The 21524-nt window shown below is 49.3% G+C and overlaps 1 protein-coding gene across 2 annotated transcripts; it reads left to right on the forward strand.

Annotated features, from left to right (window-relative positions):
- Positions 1 to 8061: 8061 nt before the first annotated feature.
- On the forward strand, positions 8062 to 14768 carry LOC135405481 (zinc finger protein 239-like). Of its 2 annotated transcripts, XM_064640182.1 has the most exons (3): positions 8062 to 8469; positions 8658 to 9054; positions 9306 to 9747. In XM_064640182.1, the coding sequence occupies exons 1-3, from the start codon at positions 8331 to 8333 to the stop codon at positions 9745 to 9747; spliced, it is 978 nt and encodes a 325-aa protein (XP_064496252.1). In that variant the 5' UTR covers positions 8062 to 8330. The 2 variants fall into 2 exon arrangements, 1 of the variants encoding a protein (XP_064496252.1); XR_010425829.1 differs by lacking the exons at positions 8658 to 9054; positions 9306 to 9747 and adding an exon at positions 14489 to 14768.
- The last annotated feature ends 6756 nt before the right edge of the window (positions 14769 to 21524 follow it).

Genomic DNA, 21524 nt, shown 5'->3' on the forward strand with positions numbered 1-21524 from the left:
CCCCTTCCCACCCCCCACTCACCCGAGAGCTCCTCGCCCGCAGCCGGGGGGGCTCCCAGCACCACCAGTGCCCAGAGAAGTCCCCCAGAAAAGGGGTTGGGTGGAGTCCTGGGTGGACTCTGAGTGGGTTTAGGAGGTGCTTGGGGGGCTGTGGGGATCCCAGTATGATCCCAGTATGATCACAGTTCCCCCTGCATGGTCCCAGTTGCTCCCAGTTGCCTCCAGCATAGACCCTGTCAATCCAAGTATGATCCCAGTCTTCCACCAGCATGGTCCCAGTCAATCCCAGTTGCCCCACTGCAGATCCTGTCACTCCCAGTTGCCCCCTTTATGGTCCAAGTTGCTCCCAGTATGATCCCAGGATGACCCCAGGACAGGCCCACCTGTTCCCAGTATGATCTCACTTCCCCAGCGTGGTTCCAGTTGCTCCCCTTCACCCCTACTATGACTCCAGTAGCTCCCAGTATGATCCCTGTCACTTCCAGTCTCTCCGAGTATGTCCCAGTTGACCTCAGCATGTTCCCAGTCACTCCCAGCATGCTCCCAGTCAGTCCCATTATGATCCCAGTCACTCCTGGTCTCTCCCACTATATCCGAGTTGCTCCCAGTGTGATCCCACTCACTCCCAACTCCCAGTAGCTTCCAGCATGATCCCAGTTGCTCACAGCTACTCCCAGTCACCCCCAGTGGGGTTCTAGTCGCTCCCAGTATGATCCCAGTCACCTCCTGCGTGATCCCACTTGCTTCCAGTATATCCCAGTTCACAGAATCACAGAATTAATTAGGTTGGAAAAGACCTCTGAGATCATCAAGTCCAACCTATGACCCAACACCACCATGTCAACCAGACCATGGCACCAAGGGCCACATCCAGTTGTTTCCTAAACACCTCCAAGGACAGTGACTCGCCCCCCTCCCTGGGCAGTCCATTCCCACATCTAATCACGCTTTCAGTGAAGAAAGTCTTCCTCATGTCCACCTGAAACCTCCCCTGGCGCAGCTTAAGACTGTGTCCTGTTGTCCTGTCACTTGTTGCCTGGGAGAAGAGGCTGATCCCCACTGGCTACAACCTCCTTTAAGGTGGTTGTAGAGAGTGACAAGGTCTCCCCTGAGCCTCCTTTTCTGCAGCTTAAACCTCCCCAGCTCCCTCAGCCGCTCCTCACAGGACATGCACTGCAGATCCTTCACCAGCTCTGTTGCCCTTCTCTGGACCTGCTGCAGCACCTCAATGTCCTTCCTAAACTGAGGGGTCCAGAACTGGACGCAGAACTTGACGTGTGGCCTCCCCAGTGCTGAGTACAGGGGGACAGTCACTGTTGTGAGAATGCTTCTGTTCCACGTTTTCACAGCGTTTGTGACATGTAATAAGTAAGCAATGATAAAATAATTTGCTCATCAAAATATATATTGTATTTTCTGTATATTATAGCTAATGCCTGGTTGGGACTAGGGAGTTATAAGCTGCGGAATAGTTAACTGCTGTATTATTATAAGTTGACTGTCCTCTAACTGGCAGTTCCCTACCTAGTTGGCAAAGATAGAGTATCTTGCTTTACTGAGCACGTATACCATATCCTGCTTTTCTAAAAATATTGTCTAAGTTACTCATTAGGAAAGAAGAAGAGAACGAGGATCAGAGGGTCAAGGATGGACATGATAAAGAAGAGCCAAGGAGAACATCTGGACCATCTGGACACCTTCCCATATTAAGCTCCAAGGACATTGGGCTAATTAAAGCTATTGAATGGAAAGTACTGATGGAAAGTCCCTGGCAACCAAAATGGGCCTGCAACAGAACCAACCAGAACAAAGCCCCCGAACCCAAGCCCAATCAAGAGCTAACAAGTGACTATGGGAGGGGGAGTTGGAAAAGTATAAAAGTTGCTGTTTGTTTTTATTGGGCTTGTGGGTCGGTGGGGAGCAGGGGTCTCCCAGGCCACCCAGCATGCTGATTTGCTTATCTGCACTTTATATAAAAGTGCAGGCCCGCGGGCGTTGTTGTGGGCGTGTGTCACAGAACCGCGGGATGGGGCGAGTGGGAAGGGACCTTGAAGATCATCCAGTTCCAACCCCCCAACACCTGCAGTGGAAGGCTCGGAGCCTCGTTCCCCCTGGCCTTGAACGCTGTCCTTCAGTGTGCAGGGATACACGGCTGTGTTTGGTGCAGCGTTTGTACAGGTGGGTATATGCACACAGGTATTTCAGTGTGAAGCTGTGCAGGAGCCTCCCTGGGCACTGCCCTGTACCTTTGGACGTGTGTACACCTGTGCCTGTGGTTGTTTCCGTGTGTAGAAGCTCATCCCATGAGCGGTTGCACCCAATGTCATGTAAGGCAGGCTCTGCTGACATCCCCCTGGGCAGTTTCAGTGTTGCCATCTGAGGACTTCCCTGCTCTGATTTCACCAGCTAACTCCTGCCGTGCCAAGTTGTGGCAAGGCAGGGGCAGGAGCAAGAAAACCAGTCTCTGTGTCCAATACAGAAGGTGGGAGGGTGGGAGGGCAATTCCCTCTGGGGATGGATTCTGCTGATGAACAGTGTTCTGTCTCTTTTGGGCTGTAGGGTTGCTGCCAAAGGTGTGTGCAGACGGACAGATAAACAAGGTCAAGATGACCAAGTAAGAAATGATGAGGAAACACACGGCAGAACACTTTACAACTGTTGTGATCTTGGCCTGCCTGAAAATAAGATGAAGAAAAAGTTTTAAGATTTGTCTTGTAATTTCATAGTCTTTTTTTCGACTTTAAAGTTTTCGAAGAAAACTGTAGGATGTTTTTGCAGCTCCTTCTGTTGTAAACTAATTTTAAAAGGTGAAAAAAGAACACAAAGGTCTTGAGTATTTGTCTCAATAGTTAACAAAGTCCAGTGGAAGGTCAGTAATGGTTGGGATATAAATGGATGTTAATTAGGCATTGTCACTGGAACCCGACAACAATAATTTCTGTGGAAAATCACAATTTTCCTCCCAGAAGATTTATTTTGCTACCCAGTGAAGAGACTCTCTGAGTAAAATACCTAATTAATATTTGTCAGTGCAACCTACACAAGCCTACACATGGGTCTCTTGTGTTTGCCACTGGGTGGTGTGGGGAGAGAAGTGGTCACAGTGTTTTTCCCAGTCCCTTATTTTACTGGCAGAGAATCTGTATTGTTTTTTAGCAGTATTAAGGCCAAACATAACTCCAAGTATGTTTAGCTAGAACAATGAATAAACTCTCTGATTGAAAATCAGGATTAGCATTCCCTTTGTTGCCAGTAAACACTTTGATGGGTGGCTTGAACTCCAAAATACATCTGAGATACTGTTGTTGATACTTAAATTTGTCATTTTGGCAATATCAGCTGAAGACCAAGAAACTTTGTTCTCCTCAAAACAACCAACTCCCATATTAGTCTATTGGATTTTTCATGCTGATTTTGCCAGTTCCATGTTAATGTCTGTTTTCTAATGTTGCAGCAAATCCAAAGACAATTTAGATATGCCAGCAGGTTGTCTTCTCCCAAGAGCTTGTTCAATCCCATTGGAGTTTTGGGATTCACAAAAGTGTCATTTAAACAGCTGTTTTGATTGGCAACACCAGGAAATTTTAGGATTTTTTCCAAAAAACACCTGCTGAATGCAGTTTGATCCTCTTCTTGTTGTTTGTAATTGCGTTGTCTGAAAATTTGACTGCAAGGCAGCAGGTTAACTGAAAAGCAGAGTTTCAGGTTTATTTTAGGTATGGGATGACTTTGGCAACTGGTGATGGGTTGTGCCAGCATGGTCCCAACTGCCCTCAGAATGCTCCCAGTCACTCCCAGTATGACTCCAGCCACCTTCACTGTGGGCCCAGTTGCTCCCAATATGATCCCAGTTGTGCCCAGCATGGTCCCAGTTGCTCCCACTTCCTCCCAGTGGGATCCCAGTTGCTACCAGTTGTCCCCAGCAGGGTCCCAGTACCTCCCAGTTCCTCCCAGTTTGATCCCAGTTGCTCCCAGTTGCCCCTAGCACAGACCCAGTAGCTCCCAGTATGATCCTGGTCTGATCCCAGTATGGTCCCAGTATGATCCCTGTAGGATTGCAGTTGCCCCCTGCATGGTCCCAGTTTGTCCCAGTTGCCTCCAGCATAGATCCAGTCAATCCAAGTATGATCCCAGTCTTCCCCCAGCATGGTCCCAGTCAATCCCAGTTGCAGGGATTGGTTGCAGACACTCCCAGTATATCCCAGTTGCTCTCAGCATGTTCGTAGTCATACCCAGTTACTTCCACTTGCCCCAGGATGGTTCCAGTTTCCATCAGGATGATCCCAGTCACTCCCAGTTTATGCCAGTTGCCTCCAGCATGCACCCTGTCACTCCCAGTTACTCCCAGTTGCTTCCAGCATGATCCCAGTTGCCCCAAGTATGTTCCCAGTTGGCTTCCAGCCTGGCCCCACTGGCTCCCAGTTCCCCCCTGTGTAGTTCCAGCCACTCCCAGTTTGATCCTGGTCCCTTACAGTCACTCCCACTGTGATTCCAGTATGGTGCTGATCAGTCCCACTATGATCCCAGTCACTCCCAGTAGGATCCCAGTTGCCCCCAAGGTGGTCCCAGTTGCTCCCAGCCCCTCACCCAGGATGGTTCCTTTCCCTCTCAGGGACTCCCAGTCTGAGTCCAGTCTGGCCCCAGTCACTCCCAATCACTCCCTGGAGGATGCCATTTGCCCCCTGCATGGTCCCAGTTGCTCCCAGTATGATCCCAGTATGAATCCAGTCACCCCCAGTATGATCCCAGTAACTTCCAGACACGTCCAGTACAAAGCCAGTTTGATCCCACTCATCCCCAGTATGGCTGCAGTCCCTCTCACACCCCCAGTATTATTGCAGTCACTCCCAGTATGATCCCAGTATGACCCCAGCAGGGGCCCAGCTGCTCCCAGTAGGATCCCAGTTGCCCCTAGCGTGGTTTCAGTTGCTCCCATTCACCCCTTCTGTGGTTCCAGTCACTCCCAGTATAATCCCAGTCACTCGCAGCCACTCCCAGTATTATCCCATTTGTCTCCAGCATGCTCCCAGTCAGTCCCAGTATGATCCCAGTCTCTCCTAGTAGGATCCAAGTTACCCCCTGCATGGTCCCAGTTGCTCCCAGTCACCCCACTGTAGTTCCAGTCTCTCCCAGTCTCTCCCAGTATGGCTCCAGTATGATCCCAGTGACCCCCTATATGGTGGCACTCACACCCAGGATGAACCCAGACATTCCATGGCACTCCCAGGATAAAACCATTTGCCCCCAGCAGGGTCCCACTTGCTCCCAGTCACCCCGCTAGAGTTCCAGTCCCTCCCAGTAGGATTCCTGTCACTCCCAGTCTCTCCCAGTATATCCCAGCTGACCTCAGCATGCTCCCAGTCAGTCCCAGTACACTCCCAGGCAGTCCCAGTATGATCTCAGTCGCTCCTGGTCTCTCCCAGTATATCCCAGTTGCCTCCAGTGTGGTCCCACTCACTCCTGAATGCTCCCAGTAGCTTCCAGCATGATCCCAGTTGCTCACAGCCACTTCCAGTCACCCCCAGTGGGGTCCTAGTCACTCCCAGTATGATCCCAGTCACTTCCAGCGTGATCGCACTTGCTCCCAGTATATCCCAGTTGCGCCAACATGGTCCCAACTGCCCTCAGAATGCTCCCAGTCACTCCCAGTATGAGCCCAGTCACCTTTACTGTGGGGCCCAGTTGCTCCCAATATGATCCCAGTTGTGCCCAGCATGGTCCAAGTTGCTCCCAGTTCTTCCCAGTGGGATCCTAGTAGCTCCCATTTGCCCCTAGCATAGAACCAGTTGCTCCCAGTATGATTGTAGTCCGATCCAGTATGATCCCAGTACAATCACAGTTGCCACCAGTATGATCCCAGTGGCTTACAGACACTTCCAGTACAAAGCCAGTTTGATCCCACTCATCCCCAGTATGGCTGCAGTCCCTCTCACACACTCCCAGGATTATTGCAGTCACTCCCAGTATGATCCCAGTATGACCCCAGCAGGGGCTCAGCTGCTCCCAGTATGATCCCAGTTGCCCCCAGTGTGGTTCCAGTTGCTCCCAGTCACTCCTACTGTGGTTCCAGTCACTCCCAGTATATCCCAGTTGCCTCCAACATGCTGCCAGGTGCTCCCAGTATGATCCCCGTTGCCCCAGTTCTGGTCCCACTGGATCCAGTTGGGGTCTCGGTGTATCCCGGTGTCCCCCTGTCCCCCCACCCCGGTGTCACCCCCTTTTCTCTCCCCACAGAGCTCCTGAGCTGCCGGCGGCTGCAGCCCCTCCCCGGGGCCTCGGGCCCAGCCTGGACCCCCTTCCCCCCCCCGTGAGGATTTTGGGGGGGTCGTGTGTCCCCCCTCCCCTGCTGTCACTCTGCCTCCGCCCGGCTGCTCCCAGTGATCCCAGTACAGCTTCCCAGTTCTCCCCAGTCCTGGTTATTGGGGGGCAGTGGGGGAGGCGCTTGGGGGGATCCCAAGGAGTGGAGCCGAGTTTGGGGGGGCAGAACCGGCCCCAGGATGGATCGGGAATGGGGACCTCCCTTTGTTCCCCCTGTGTCAACCCCTCTGGGAGGGTCTTGGTGGGGCACCTGCCCCTTAAAAGGCACCCAGCTCACCCCAAAAGGTGCTGGGACCCCCCTAAATCTCCCCACAGGCCCTGGAGAACCCCCCAAACATAGTCAGAGCCCACCCAGGATCCCACCTAACCCCTTTTTTAGGGGGTTCTGGGACCCCAAACTGAGTTGGAGGGAGCTGGGGACTGGGGGATGATGTGGAAGATGTGAGAGGAAGGAAAAATGGGGGTTGGGACCCGCAGAGTAATCTGGGGGTGGGGATTGAGAGGACCATGGAAAAGTGGAAGGAACAGGGAGAAGGGTGGAAAAGGGGAGGTGGTCTGGACAGTCTGACAGTCCCATGGGAGTCTTTGGGCACAGGGGGGCTGGCAAAGGGAGGTGGCCCTCCTGAACTCCCAACTTCCTGTGGGGTACTGGGGCTGCTGGATCCAATGTTCTCAGGGCACAGACATTTCTTTGGACCAAAGAGCCCTAAAACACTTGGCACAGACCACACTTTACCCCTACCTGTTTTCAAACTACTCTGCTGGTTCAGAGCAGCACAGTAGGACAGTGGGGACCCCTGGGATCCCCAGGACAGCAAGGTGGAGAACCTGGAGAGGGGGAATGTCTGGGAACGCAGCACCCCGAAGGTGAGAGTCAGAGGAGAAGGGACCCTTGGGACCCCCAACACTCCCAGCATCCCTAAGGGGGATGTAACAGGGAAGGGACTAAGTCAAGGGAAAAACACAGGTTCGAGAGATTCTGGTACGTGAATAAACCAAACACCGTTGCTAGTTGGCAAAAATAATAGCTATTTATTAGGAAAAGGTGGCCAACCAGGGAAAAGGGAGAAAACAAAACAGGCGCCTGAGGGAGAAGGATTGGGGCGGAGGAAAAAGTGCACCAAAAGACCCTAGGAAGAAGGCTTCCCCCCCATACTCACCAAGGTATCACCTGTAAACAAGTCTTACCCATCCTAACCAATAATGAAATCCCTCTGCAGCAGCTGCGGGTTCATGGGGGGTGGCAGGCTCCCACTTCAAGCAGGCGTCCCCGCTGAAAGCAACTTGGTCCATCGTGAAGAGCCGGCCCCCACCCAAGAAGCGTCTCTGCTTTTTATAAAGTTTTTTGAGAGCACCTGCCCCGGAGAGGTGTGGCCAGCACCGCCCCGTCAGGGCTCTGAATCCCACCCCTTCTGTTATGTAAGTGCACCCCTCCTGCGTGTGCGTGAGCACCTTGGAAAGTCCCCCACGCAGGCGCAGTGATTTTGGGGGGGTCTTCCCAAATGAGTCTGTGGGCTTACTTCATCACCCTCCTCATCACTTTGTCCTCCAACTGCCCCTGACGAGCAATTGACCAATCACAACAGACCAATTAAAACAGTTTACACAGAAGCTCTCCCTCCAAGGCCAAGTTCACTGCTTTATCAGAAGACTTGGCAGGAGAAAGCATAAACTAACTGCAGGTGGCTAGGGCCAAACACAGACCAAAAAGTAACATCCCAACTTCGTCCCGATACAGGGGACCCCCAGCATCGCAGACAGAGGAGACCCTCTGAACCCCAGAGGGGAGAGACCAGAGAGGGGGAACTCCTGGGAGAGTTTTTTTGGGCTAATCTTCATATTTTAGAGTACTTTTTAGCTGAATCTCAACTTTTTGCAGTTTGGACAGGCGGGAGTTTTCTCACTATTTCTGAGGAGCTTTTGCCTGAATTTCGATTGTTTGGGTTTTTCTGGGCTGAATCCTGGTGTTTTGGAGGTTTTTATGGTCACAGGATGCCCGGTGAGTTCTAGAGATGGACTTGGGCAGGAGGAACCCCCAAGCCAACGCGCTCAGCCCTTGTTTTCCCCCCCATCAGGATTTTTCCTTCCCAAAGCTTGGCCAGATGGAGGAGGCTGCGAGGAAGAGGAAGATGCCTTGGGCCCCCCAGGCAGGTGAGGAGGAAGTCAGTGTCCCTTTGGGCGGGTGTTGTGCTGGCTCTGTCAGCCGAGCATGGCCCCGGCTGCAGGACAACCCCGCTGGCGCCGCCGTCCTGCCGGGGCCGGAGTTGGGGGGATGTCCTTGGCCTTCCCTGTGGGCCGGAGGCAAATCCCCTCCCTGTCCTTCTTGCTTCTTGCCCCAGGCCCCGATCTGAGGATGGAGAGCCCGGAGGACAAATCCCCCCGGCAGAGCCTGGTGGGAGAGGCCGTTTTGAAGGGCTCCCCGGCGCAGGAAGGCAGTGGGGAGGAAAAGGGCCCGAGATCCCCCCACAGGAGGGGCTCCAAAGCCAGCCCAGGGTGCTCTGAGGAGGAAAGAGCCAGCCTGTGCCGGGAAGGCGGCCAGAGCTTGAGGGGGAGCTCTGACCTGGTGGTCCCTGAGCAGCCTCCCAGCAGGGAGAAGCCCTTCAGATGCTTAGAATGTGGGAATAGCTTCAAGGCCAGCACCCACCTCCTCATCTACCAACACATTCACACCGGGGAACAGCCCTACACGTGTGGGGAATGTGGAAAGAGCTTCAACTGCAGCTCCAACCTGATCCGACGCAAGCGCATCCACACTGGGGTGCGGCCTTACACGTGTGGGGAATGTGGGAAGAGCTTCAGGGACAGCTCCAACCTACGAACCACCATCGTGTCCACACTGGGGAACGACCCTACACATGTGGGGAATGTGGGAAGAGCTTCAGTGACATCTCCACCCTCCGCAGCCACCAACGCATCCACACCAGAGAGCAGCCCTACACGTGTGGGGAGGGTGGGAAGAGCTTCAGGACGAGCTCCAGCCTCCTCGTCCACCAACGCATCCACACCGGAGAACGGCCCTACAAATGCTTGGAATGTGGGAAGAGATTTCAGACCAGCTCACATCTCCTCCAGCACCAGCGGATGCACACGGATGAGATGCCCTTCCGCTGCACTGACTGTGGGAAGGGCTTCAAGCAGAGCTCCACCCTTGTCACCCACCGGCGCATCCACACCGGGGAGCGGCCCCACAAGTGCTTGGAATGTGGGAAGAGGTTTCAGACCAGCTCCAATCTCCTCCTGCACCAGCAGACACACACAGATGAGAGGCCCTTCCGCTGCACCGACTGTGGGAAGAGCTTCAGCCAGAACTCTTCCCTTGTCACCCACCGACGCATCCACACCGGGGAGAGGCCCTACAAGTGTGGGGAGTGTGGGAAGAGCTTTGCCCAGAGCTCTACCTTGACCAGACACCAACAGTCCCACCGGTAAGAGAAGCGCCTCAGGTGCCCCGACTGCAGGAAGAGCTTCGACTGCTGCTGCTGCTGCAACTCCATCAGCCATTGAAGGACCCCCGTTGGGTGATCCACAGGGACCCACATTGGATACAGACCTGGTGACCCTTGTTCCAGGTGATCCATGCTGGGCACACACCCGGTGACCCCTGTGTCCAGCCCCTGTCCCGACCCCTCTGACAGTGAGGGTGACCCAGGGTCTTGTTAACTGATCCCTTGGGGAAGATTAGAGTTAGTTTATCTCTCTCTCTCTCTATATATATATATATATATGTAGGGTTCAGTTTAGATCAGTTTTGTTTCCCTGTAGAGTAGGTTTGAGGCAGTTTTGGCTCCTGTCTATAGTGATCTGAAACCATAAAAATAACACTTCCTCTCTCTGGCTCCAAGCCCAGCCTGTCCCCTCCAGGGGTGGATGTTCCCCCCCCTTCCCCGGGTGGTTCCTTTGCCCCTGGGCAGCAAAGCCCCCGCTGCTTCTGCAACGGGAGAGTGTTGGAGCCGTGGACCATTAACATTCCAGTCTCTCCCAGCTCTGCACCCCAAAAGTCGAGCGGGATCAATCTGTCACCTCAAAGTGGCTCAATCCCGTAGCAGTTCATATTCCAGGCAGAATGCCAAAGGGCATCCTGGGACTCATAGTCCTTCTGTCTCTGTCGCACGTGCGCAGTGAAGTGCTCGGATGGGAGTGCTTGAGGAGGTCCCATGTCACCGTTTGAAGTGTCTGTATAAGCTTGTGTTGATCTTAATAAAGCTAATTGGGTTACTGCACCCCCGTGTCGACTGGGTTCGTGCAAGACAAATGCTCTAAATGGCCGCCCCAATCGGGACATTCAACAGGCGTCGGTAACCAGAGGCCAAAGGCCTTGGGACATCTTGCCATAGCATCCGTCCTGATGGAATTCCAAGGAAAAAGGAAGAGCTCTTCGACAAATCGTGCGCATCAGTCACCTCTGCAGAAACAGGACAAAAAGGGAAAAAGGACAAAAAAGGACAAAAGAAGAAAAATCCGGCTTCAGCAAACAAGAGGTGACCTATTAGGATGGGAGGGATGTATTCCCACCCACGAGGGGAGGTGTTCCCCAGAAATTAAAGAAGAAGCTGAAGCCGTCAGCCAATTCTTAAAAACGCTGGACAAAGACGTAGCAGAAAATAAACCGTTGGCGCTCTTAAATTGGATCATCACAAATGAACCGGCACTTCCATCAACCAGAACCCATCAGATACGATCTTGGCGAGGAATTGGAAACGGACTCATCAAAAAAGCGAGTTCTGGAGGCGTTGGAGGCATTTAAAAACTGGGCTGCATGGAAGGAAATAACGATGGCCTTATATGCTCGCTACAGGGGAGCAAATCCAGCCGCAGCAATGGGCCCTGCTTCCCCTGTCCCTCCTGCAGCCCCTGCTGTAAGGGGGGTACTTTTGAATTAGATGATCAATGGAGCACAGAGGCGTGAGAACGGGATCATATTAGGATGTGAAACCAGCCAGAGTATGGTACAATGTAACTTCATGGCACAAGCTAATTGTAAGGTCCATTGTGCTTTTTAGCAAGTCAGCTTGATATCCCCTATTATCAGAGCTGAGTTCTTCCTTGGTTTTGCTACATATTGCAAGATAGATACATCTACCCTTGAAACACAATGGTAGAGGTCATCCATAGGGGTGAGAAAGATGATGATGGGAGGAAGATGATGTGGGCAGGGGTCGCTGGCCCCTTGCCCTACAAGTAGGGCATGCGCAGACTGTTGCCATGAGGTGATGATCAGGCGGGGTTTGGCTGCCATTCAGGCATCACCTTATACTGGGTACTGGCCCTACGTGGTGTAATGTGGAACTGATAAAATGGGGTGTCAGAGCTGCTGAGCTGAGCGATCCTCATCCTGCCACCGAGACTGTGTCGCTCCGCGGGGACGCCCGCTAAGCACGGGCACCGACCAGCTGCTGCAGATCCTGACAGCCCTGGCCTGTCTGTGTGGGTAAGCACAGTTTATTGATAGGAAGCAATTGAGAGAACAAACTTTTTAATATCCTTTTAGTGTTCCTTTAACTCCCCTTTTATGTTTATAGTATTTTTCCTTTAGTTTCCCTTTTTACTAACCAATATCATGTTATCCATAATATTGTGTTAAGATCCTTTTTTGGTATCCCTTTTCACTAGTTAATACTGTATTAAATGCTGTTCGTAGTATTTGTTTTAATGCCACCCGATAAGGTAGTTATTTTGTATCCTTTTTTAGTTTTTAATTCCTCTTGCTAAGTTTATTACTATTATTATTATTCTTCTCACTGTAATAAAAGATATTTTGTGTGTTTGAATATTTCTGGCACTTGTCTTTATTCCGGACATGTATCCAAACAAACTGCTACACCTGCTTGCCCCGCTGTATTATGGAGGGTTTGAGACGTGCTGAAGCTTGAAAACCAAGGCACCGTTGGAGCTCAATAAAACAGATATTTATTACAAAAAATGGCTGACATAAACGGGCACCCGGGAGAAGGAGAAAACCAGAGAGGAAAGTATGATACCCTGCTCACCTAAGTGTCATTTATGAGATGATCTTTACCCACTCGAGAGACTATAAAACCTCTGCAGCAGCAGCATTTTCTAGAGGATTAGCAGGCTCCCACGATAGCAGGCGTCCCCACTAAAGGCAACTTGATCCTTCGTGTAGAGCAAGCCAAGCCCAACGGAAAACCTGTCTGCTTTTCTACGATCAATTGAGCACCTCTGCCTGGGGAGGTGTGACCAGTACTGCCCCACCAGAGGTTCTCAATCCCACCCCCTTGGTTATGTAAGTTCATCCCTTCAGCACATGCGTGAGAACTTTGGAAATCCTTTAACGCACGCGCAGGATGCTTTGGGGGTCTTTCCCAATTGAGTCGGGGGTCGAGCCTTCCTCCCCTCCTCTTCAATTTCTCCTTCAAATGCCCTTGGCAGACAATGAACCAATAGTAGAACACAAATTAAAATAGTTTATACAGTTCTCCCTCCAAGGACGAATTCACTGTTTTATCAGTGAATTTGGCAGGGAGAATATAAACTACTACAGGTGGCTGGGGCCAAACACAGACCAAAAAATATCAGCATTCCTGGTACACCCGCGTGGGTCTCCCCGGACACGTGGCGCGGAAATGGGGGCGTGGGAGGTCTCTCATAACAGGGAGAGGAAAGGGGATGGGAGGGTCGGCGCCGTAACGCCGTGTGGCGGGGGGTGCATGGCGTGGAGTCTGTGGCAGGGGCTCCATTCACAGCATTCACCAGTATCTGGCGCGGCCCTGTTTGCTGCAGCTGCTGCCCTGCCGGCTGCCAGGTTTGCCACGGCACCGCTTCTCCCGCCCGCTGAAACAGAGCCAGGATTTTTAGATGCTGGAATCTTGCTCTGAGAAGGAGTCCACAGATCCCACTCTGAGGAATGCTGCATCTAAGTTAAAGGTGGCAGAGACAGAGAACGGGTGTTATGGCATTAGCCAAGGGAGAGGAGATACCAGGCTCCAAGAGGCCTGCCTGCATTTGGTATGTTCTGTTCTAATGAAAGATAACAAAGAGGTCAGCTTAGTAGTCATAAATTAGATAGGATGGACATTTGGGGGGATGACAACCTGAGTTAAGGGGTTTTTAGCAAGACCTCAGCACACAGGAAAAGTTGAAGAGTTCATTGACAATGAGAAACAGAGAAACGACCTTCATGAGGCTGAAGAAGCAGGAACAACCCCCAGGAATCTCCCCAAAAGGATGACTCTGCCTCAAGCTCTGCCTGAACCCCGCCTAATATGAATATTATAACTAGATGTAATTGTAATGAATATTCACGTAAAATATTGTAGTCCCTCACCAAGACTGTATAAATTACCTGCCTTTTTGCTGAAAACTTTAGAGCTATTTTGTCCAGGGCGAACTGGGAGCTCTCCAGCGTTGCACAAAATAAATACCTTTGCTGTTTAAAGACCAAATTTTGTCTCTGAGCAGTTATTTCCTGCCGGTTTTGGCATTGCCACTGCAACTGCCAGCGTGACTCCATTCGCCGCAGCGCAACCTCTCCCGCTCACCACGGCCACCGACCCAGCTTTGTTCACTACTGGATTTGCCACGGGGTGGTGTGGGGAATGTGGGAAGAGCTTCAGTGACAGCCTCCCAAATATCCACCGTTACTATAAAGCTAGCAAATAAATACGAAAAAAAACCCAAATGAAATACTTCCCTGAACAAGACAACAGAACTAACTCCCCACACCTCCCAAACAGAACGGCGATTGCGGCAGGTGAGAGCAGCAGGCCCTGGCCTAAACGAGCAAAGACCGTCTGCAGAGAGAGACCTGTTGCCTTCGGCCGCCGGAAGAGAGAAGAGAGTGAAGGCCTCTTATCTGCAGTTTTACACTTTTTTGGCTGTCTTTTAGTTGTTAAGAAAGGCAATCTGACTGCATTATAAGTTTGAGGCTTTATTCTTCATCCTCGTTGTCCCCAGATAAATGGCAGAAAAGGCATCCAGTGTTTACATTAACATACTTTTATCACACTTAGCGCAATGATTTCTAAACTACAGAAAAGAAGGCACACAGGGATCTACTTTTTATACTGTTACACACATTTTTTAAGTTTACACACTTTTTTCAAACCTTTTAGTAACACACTTCTGTTGTTAAATATATACCAGTATATATTGTATAAATGGTGTTAGCTTAAAACAATTTTTTCCGTCTTATTTTTATCTTTAAGTGCAGGTACGTCCACTTCCACCCCCGCCGGTTGTAAAGCAGAGCAAAGCTAATGTAGGATAGCAAAACAAGAATTAGAAAGTTAATTTAGAATGCATACTCTGAGCAAAAGCATAGAGAACTAAGTCTCAGGAACAACGGAGATAATAACTCATTAAAGAATGCTAAACACATTGACAAAGAACATGGAGTGCACAGGAAAACAGAGAGAACAAAAATGCTGACATACACATAAAATAGATGTATGGAGGGGAAACAGAGGGAGATAAGGGAAAGGAGAAGAGCCAAGGACTAGGCACTCTTGCCAAATATCAGAAACTCCTGCCAGGTACATGTGAGAGTCAGCCAAATTAAAGGGAGTTCAGAAGTTCACCTGAGTAAGAGGAGTAGATTCAGGACCATTGAGGCCAAAGTAACAGGATGTACCCTGGAAAGCCTCCCCAAAATGAAGACTGCACCCCTGACTCCACCTCAACTCCGCCTGTTACGAATATTATAACTAGATATTGCAATATTATGAATATTCATGAAAAGTGATGTAATCTTTTAGCAAAAATTGTATAAATACTCCAGCTGTTCACTGCTTGCTTCAGAGCAGTTTGTCCAGCGCCAGCTGGCTGCTCCCCAGCATTGTTTGAATAAATATCTCCTGCTTATAGACTAAAAACTCTGTCTCTGAGCAGTTTCTCTGTGCCTTTTGGGGCAAAATTTCGGCATCAGTTGCGCAGCCGACTCGCGGCAAACACGTGGCCACAGGGGCGCCGCCGCGTTGCTCCCGCCGCAGAACAGAGGTGAAACCTTCACTTCGCTGCCGCCACATTCTGGCATTCCTCCGGATGGGGTGGGGGATGAGTATGATGAGCAAGCAGACAGCTGGAGCCGGTTGTAGTTGGCTTCCCACCAAACCCCACGGACCACAGAAGAAAAGCTCTGAGAGGAGAGAGAAGAAAAAAAATGGAATAGCAGAATCTATATAAAATATATGTATTTTATATATATTACAGATATACAATTAAGGTATTATGTACGTATGAAGACAGGAACCCCACAATTGAAAAACCCAGTAACCAGCAAAATAAAGAACTAACAAAATCTCACCACTTCCCTTGAGAAAAGCAGGACGGCCGGACCCGGCCCAGCGCTGTCCCCTCACGCGTGGCAGACACAGCAGTCGCTGCAGCCTCAGCTCCAGATCAGCAAGGCCGACACAGGGACCTGCCGTTCCCAAACCTCGCCGGGAGAAGAGAGAGCGAGGTCTCTCTGGCCAGCTTAATTTATACCTCGGGTTATGTAAAGGAATAGCACGGTGTGGCAGTTTGAGCCATGTTAGAAATCTAAAATCCAATTTCCAGGCTTCCCCCACCCCTTCCCAACAATTCATCCTAACATTGGAGAGAAACTTTCAGACCAGAGGCTTCTGTGGGGGAAGGGGGAAGTATATACATTTATTTACACAAATAAATACTATACAAACTAAAGGCAACTATATATATATATATTACATTACTATCAGTCAGTCCTTTCAAGCCCCTCCTTTAACTTTAGTCCAGGAGCAGCCTTCAAGGCTGACGTGTAACACAGTCTTTTGCTGTGGGAGTGTCCTGGGCTCCTGAACAGTCCCCCTCTCACCAAGTTCCAGCAGTTGTTTTGTTGCAGTCTCTCCTCATGAAGTCCGAGAAGATAGCTTTGAGTCCTTGCTCCTCTGCTGCTGTGCGATCTCTCTCTCTGCTCGTGGTCTCACCTCGGTTTGTAGGCTGCTGTAGCGTAGCTTATCAAGCGTCCACATCCTGGAATCTTCATTCCTCCACATCAGTTCTCAGCTGCCTCCGGTCAGCTTTGGCAACTCTTGAGCTCCTGACTTGTCTCCAATTTGCCTGGGACCCTTCTCCCAAGCGCCAGGCCTACCTCCACGGCCCGTCCACTTGGCTCAGCTTCAGGGCTGAGCCTCAAAGCCCCCCCTCTACAGCTTCACTGCAGAAAAGGAGGGGGAAGAGGGCCTGGCTGCAAAGCCTGCTCCTCTCCTCTTACCTCTGGTGCTGTGAATCTCTTCCTTCACAGCACACACCCCAAAATGCTGACTCTAGCTAAAGACTGAGTTGGGGGGTCGCAGGGCTCCTCCCTCCCTCCCCAGAGGGGAAGAGAGGGAGCCCAGCCACCCCCTGGCGCCAGCCACCCCCCACCACCTACACGCAGCAGACACCAACAGCACAACAACCAAGACCACACTGCCAACCGCTCCCGGTGCTGTGATATATGATTTTTGAGCAGAAGTGAACAACATGAGTGGTGATTGGCTCTCCAGGGAACATTGTCCTGGCACCCAATCACCTCTGAACCCCCCAGCCTCTCAAGGGGGGCCAATTTCGAACCATGACATACGGAATACTTCCTTGGTCACTTCCCTCGTTCCTTCTGAAACAGGAGGCCAGGCCCAAAATAGTTAACTGAGAAATTTGGGCCTGCTAACAAGCTACCGACATCCCAAATGATCTGTACTCGTTCTGTTCTACTTACTGGACCAAAACTTAAGAGAATGGTAAAAGAAACATATAATAGGCCTAGAGGTAATAAATTAAGATGCAGTAGGAGAAGGTAGACATTTGAATAGAAGAAATAGGCCGGGAGCCAGGGCTTTTTCTAAGCTTCAGTGAGCGGGTCAAGAACAATGGAAGAGAAGAGAGGTCAAGCTGAGGAAGATGAGTTTAAGCCCCCAGAACCAGGGAGGAAGAACGGAACTACCCCTGAGATTGAGGGCCAAGAGAAGCACCGCCCCAAGCCCCACCTGAGCTCCACCTATACTCCACCTGTTATTAATATGTATAGATAGATGTTGTAATCACTTGAATATGCATTTAATCATATACAAAAATTGTATAAAAACTGCTGATTTTGTGTGAAGCCTTTGAACAGGTTTTTCCAGCAATAGCGCTCTCAATAAATACCTTTGCTGCTCAAAGATCAAAAGCCTCTGGGCAGTTCATTATACCCGATTTTTCAGATTCACTTCGGTTACAAGCTGGTCTCCAGGAAGGCCTAGACTGAAACCATCACAACAGCGAGTCTCTAGAGGATGCAGAAGGGGAATCCGTTAGGTGGTCATGTGGTGGTGCTTCCACGGGCGTGTGGGACAGGTACTGGGAAGAAACGTCACACGTGGGCGATCGGAAAGCAGTGAACGTGTGCCCTGCAGTTTATCGGCCCCGGCAGGGCCCTCAGCACCAAACCTTGTCATGTGACGTGATTAAGGAGCTGAGGCAGACAGTTAAGCAGAGTGGTGTTTCCTCACCCCACGTGTTTACCTCCCTGGAGACCCTGAGCAGCACGTGTGTGTTCACATCCCACGGCTGGAAGGCGCTGCCGAAAACAGTGTTAACAACCACACAGTTCATGGCTCGCAGACTTTGGAGAGAGCTGTGAGGCTTATGAGAACAAACCAACCAATTCACAAGTGGAGATGACCTACACCCACTTTGCAGGGGAGGGGACACGTTCAACACCCAAGTCCCAAGTAGTGATGCCCAAAAAGTCGCAATGGAACTGCTCAGAGGCAGAATTTGGTCTTTAAGCAGTAAGGTATTTATTTAGGCAACGTTGGAGAGCAAGGTGGTTCGCACCACACAAAACTTACTCTGCGTTAGTTAGACTATTTATACAATTTTTGCGAGAGATTACATCATTTTTACGTGCATATTCACATTATTGCAACATCTAGTTATAATATTCATAGCAGGTGGAGTTAGGGCGGAGTCAGGGGCGAGGTCATCATTTTTGGGGAGAATTCGGTGGCACTTCCTGTTACTTCAGCCTCAGGGGTCGTCTTTTTGCTCTTCTCCCTCAGGTAAACTTTTGAATTTTCCTTAATTCTGCTGACTCCAACATGTATTTGGCAGGAGTTTCTGGACTCTGGTCCTTCTCCTTCCCCTTATCTCTCTGTGTTCCTTCCTTATGTCTATTTATGTATATGTGTTAACATTTTTGGTGTTCTTTATTTCCCTGTGCTCTTACTTTGTGTTCTTTTGTGTCAGTGTGTCAGCATTCTTTGGTAAAGTTTTATCTTCTGTTAGTCCTTGAATCTTGATTCTTTATTTCTTTGCTCAAAGCATGCATTCTGAGTTAACTCTTCAGGCCTTGCTCTGTTTCAGCAGACACCCCCGAGAAATACCCAAGGTGATGGCAAAGCTTGGACTGAGGACAGGATGGAGACTCCCAAGCACGGACAAAGACTCCAATCCATCCGTTTCCAAGGTTATACCCAGGTCCACTGAGCCACACTCCCAGTTTCTAGACCATTCACAGGCTTCCTTAGGAAGGCAGATTGACCATGAGGAAGCGACAGAGCTGCTTTTCAGGCAGCTCGCTTATGAAAATGCCACCAATGATTGCCAACGGGCTTTGCAGTCCATCCCCGAGTGTGAGCAATGCACAAGAGCTGAAATGGTCCGGGCTTGTGAAGCCAGACGAGGCCTAGAAAGCAGGTAGAGAGAGAGTAAAAATCAGAATATAAGTCAGAATATAGGAATATAAGTATAAACAAGAGCACAAAGAACTTTGCCAATACTTAGCTAGGATGTGCTACCAGAACCTAGAGATAGAGATTAAGTGGTACTGTACACTGGAAAAATGCACACACACCTGACTTAAGTAAGATAAGGGGGCAAAGTGGGGCTCGAGTCCAAGAATCTTGCAAAATTCACCATGAAGTCTGCCAAAATCAAGAAAGTTGAAAAGTTCATGAAGATGATGGAGCCTGGGCCAGGGGCAAGAAGATGAAGAAACAGGAATGACCCTCCTAGATTCTCCCCAAATCGAAGACCATGCCCTAGACTCCGCCTAGACTCCGCTTATTATGAATATTACAATTAGATGTTGCAATTATATGAATATGTATGAACATGTTGCAATCGCCTGTAAGAAATTGTATAAAAACCTGTAAATCCACTGGAGAGACAGAGCAGTTTGTCCAGCGCTCTGAATAGAGGAATAAAGAACTAAAACTCAAGGACTAACGGAGATAATAATTCACCAAAGAATGCTGAGACTGACACAAAGAGAACATAAAGTGAGTACACAGAGAAACAGAAAGCACCAAAAATGCACATAAATACACATAAATGGACATATGGAGGGAAAACAGGGAGATAAGGGGAAAGAGAAAGGACCAGGGTCCAGAAACACTTGCCAAATATCAGAAGCTCCTGCCAAATACATGTTGGAGTCAGCCAAATTTAGGAAAGTTCAAAAGTTTACCGAGGAAGAGGAGCAAAATTGAGACCACCTGCGGCTGAAGTAACAGGATGTACCCCCGAAAATCTCCCCAAAATGATGACCACACCCATGACTCCACCTGCTATGAATATTATAACTAGATGTTGCAATAATATGAATATACATGAGAAAATGATGTAATCCCTCACAAAAATTGTATAAATAGTCCAGCTTTTCACTGACTGCTTTGGGACTCTTTGTCCAGGGCGAACTGGGAGTTCCCCAACGTTGCCTTGAATAAAAACCTCGCTGCTTAAAGACTAAAAACTTTGTCTCTGAGCAGTTCCTTGTGCCTTTTGGGGCACAAAATTGGCATCAGAAGCGCTGGGCTAACGAATGTCGGTCAAGGGGCGGCGATCGGGGGGAGGCTTCAGAGAGCCAATAACATCTCCCACAGTGGCTTTGCTACCCACTGGGGTCTGGGGGGCCCTGGGGGCGGGAGTGCAGGCCCTACTGATGCCCAAAACAGCATAAAATGACTGCTCAGAGACAGTTTTAAGTCTTTAAGCAGCAAAGGTATTTATTTCGAGCAACGTTGGAGAACTAGCAAGCTCACGCTGGACAAACTAGCTCTGAAGTTCTCAGTGAAAAGTCGGGTAATTTATACAATTTTGGTGAGGGATTACAATATTTGACATGAATATTCATTACAATTACATCACCTAGTTATAATATTCATATCAGGCGGGGTTCAGGTGGAGCTTGAGACGGAGTCATTATTTTGGGTAAATTCTTGAGACTCGTTCCATTTTCTTCAGGCTCATAGGGGTCATTTTCTTATTCTTCATCTTCATGAACTTTTCAACTTTTCCTGACTACGTGTGAAAGTCTTACTAAAAACCCCTTTACTCAGCTGTCCAACCCCCCCAAATATCCATCTTATCTAATTTATGACTACTAGGCCAACCTTTTTGTTATCTTTCATTAGGACAGAGCACACCAAGGACAAACAGGTCTCTCGGAGCCTGATACCTTCTCTCCCTTAATTAATCTCATAACACATTTTCTGTCTCTGTCATTACAACCTAAATGCAGCAATTCCTCAAAGTGGTATCCGAACAGCCCCCAGGAAGGCCCGTGGAAAGCATCACATGTCCTAAACTTCTTAAATGGTGATGACACAGATCACAGCAGGTACGAACACAAAACTCAGACACTTTCATCTCCCAAACCACCGGCCATGATAAAATATTTAATATCAGGGCAATGGTCAAATAAGAAATAAAAATACTATTTTTTATGGGTTGTAAGATATCCAAGTTCAAAAAAAAAAAACCTGGACTTGAGTGTCAGGGTCTTTTTCGGTCGGATAAGGGAAATGCAGGAGTTCTTAAAATCTTTTGGGACCATTTTTGTGCAAAAGGGGTTCTTCTCTCTCTTCGGGCTGAGAACAAAGGAAGATCCACAATCCTTGACAGGCAACGCCCAGCAGGCAATCGGGATAAAAGAAAAGCCCCTTTTCGGAGAAAAGAAACCTTTTTAGGCAAAAATGAATATATATATATAAAATATATATAATATATATTACATATATATTATATATAATATATATTATATATATAATATATATTTATATATTTTATATATATTATATATATTATATATATATATTATATATTATCTGAAAAAGGGTGGGAGTTTGTAAAACTATAAAATGTGTGAGGTGTAAAGCCAAAGGGTCTTTCTTCCTGGAAACCCGGTGAGGGAAGGACCCGGAGCGCCGAATAACTTGTTTCTTTGTTCCCTGAGTTTATGCCATGTTTCTAAATTTAAAAGA

Source organism: Pseudopipra pipra, chromosome W (genome assembly GCF_036250125.1).
Source record: "Pseudopipra pipra isolate bDixPip1 chromosome W, bDixPip1.hap1, whole genome shotgun sequence".
Lineage (NCBI taxonomy): Eukaryota > Metazoa > Chordata > Aves > Passeriformes > Pipridae > Pseudopipra > Pseudopipra pipra.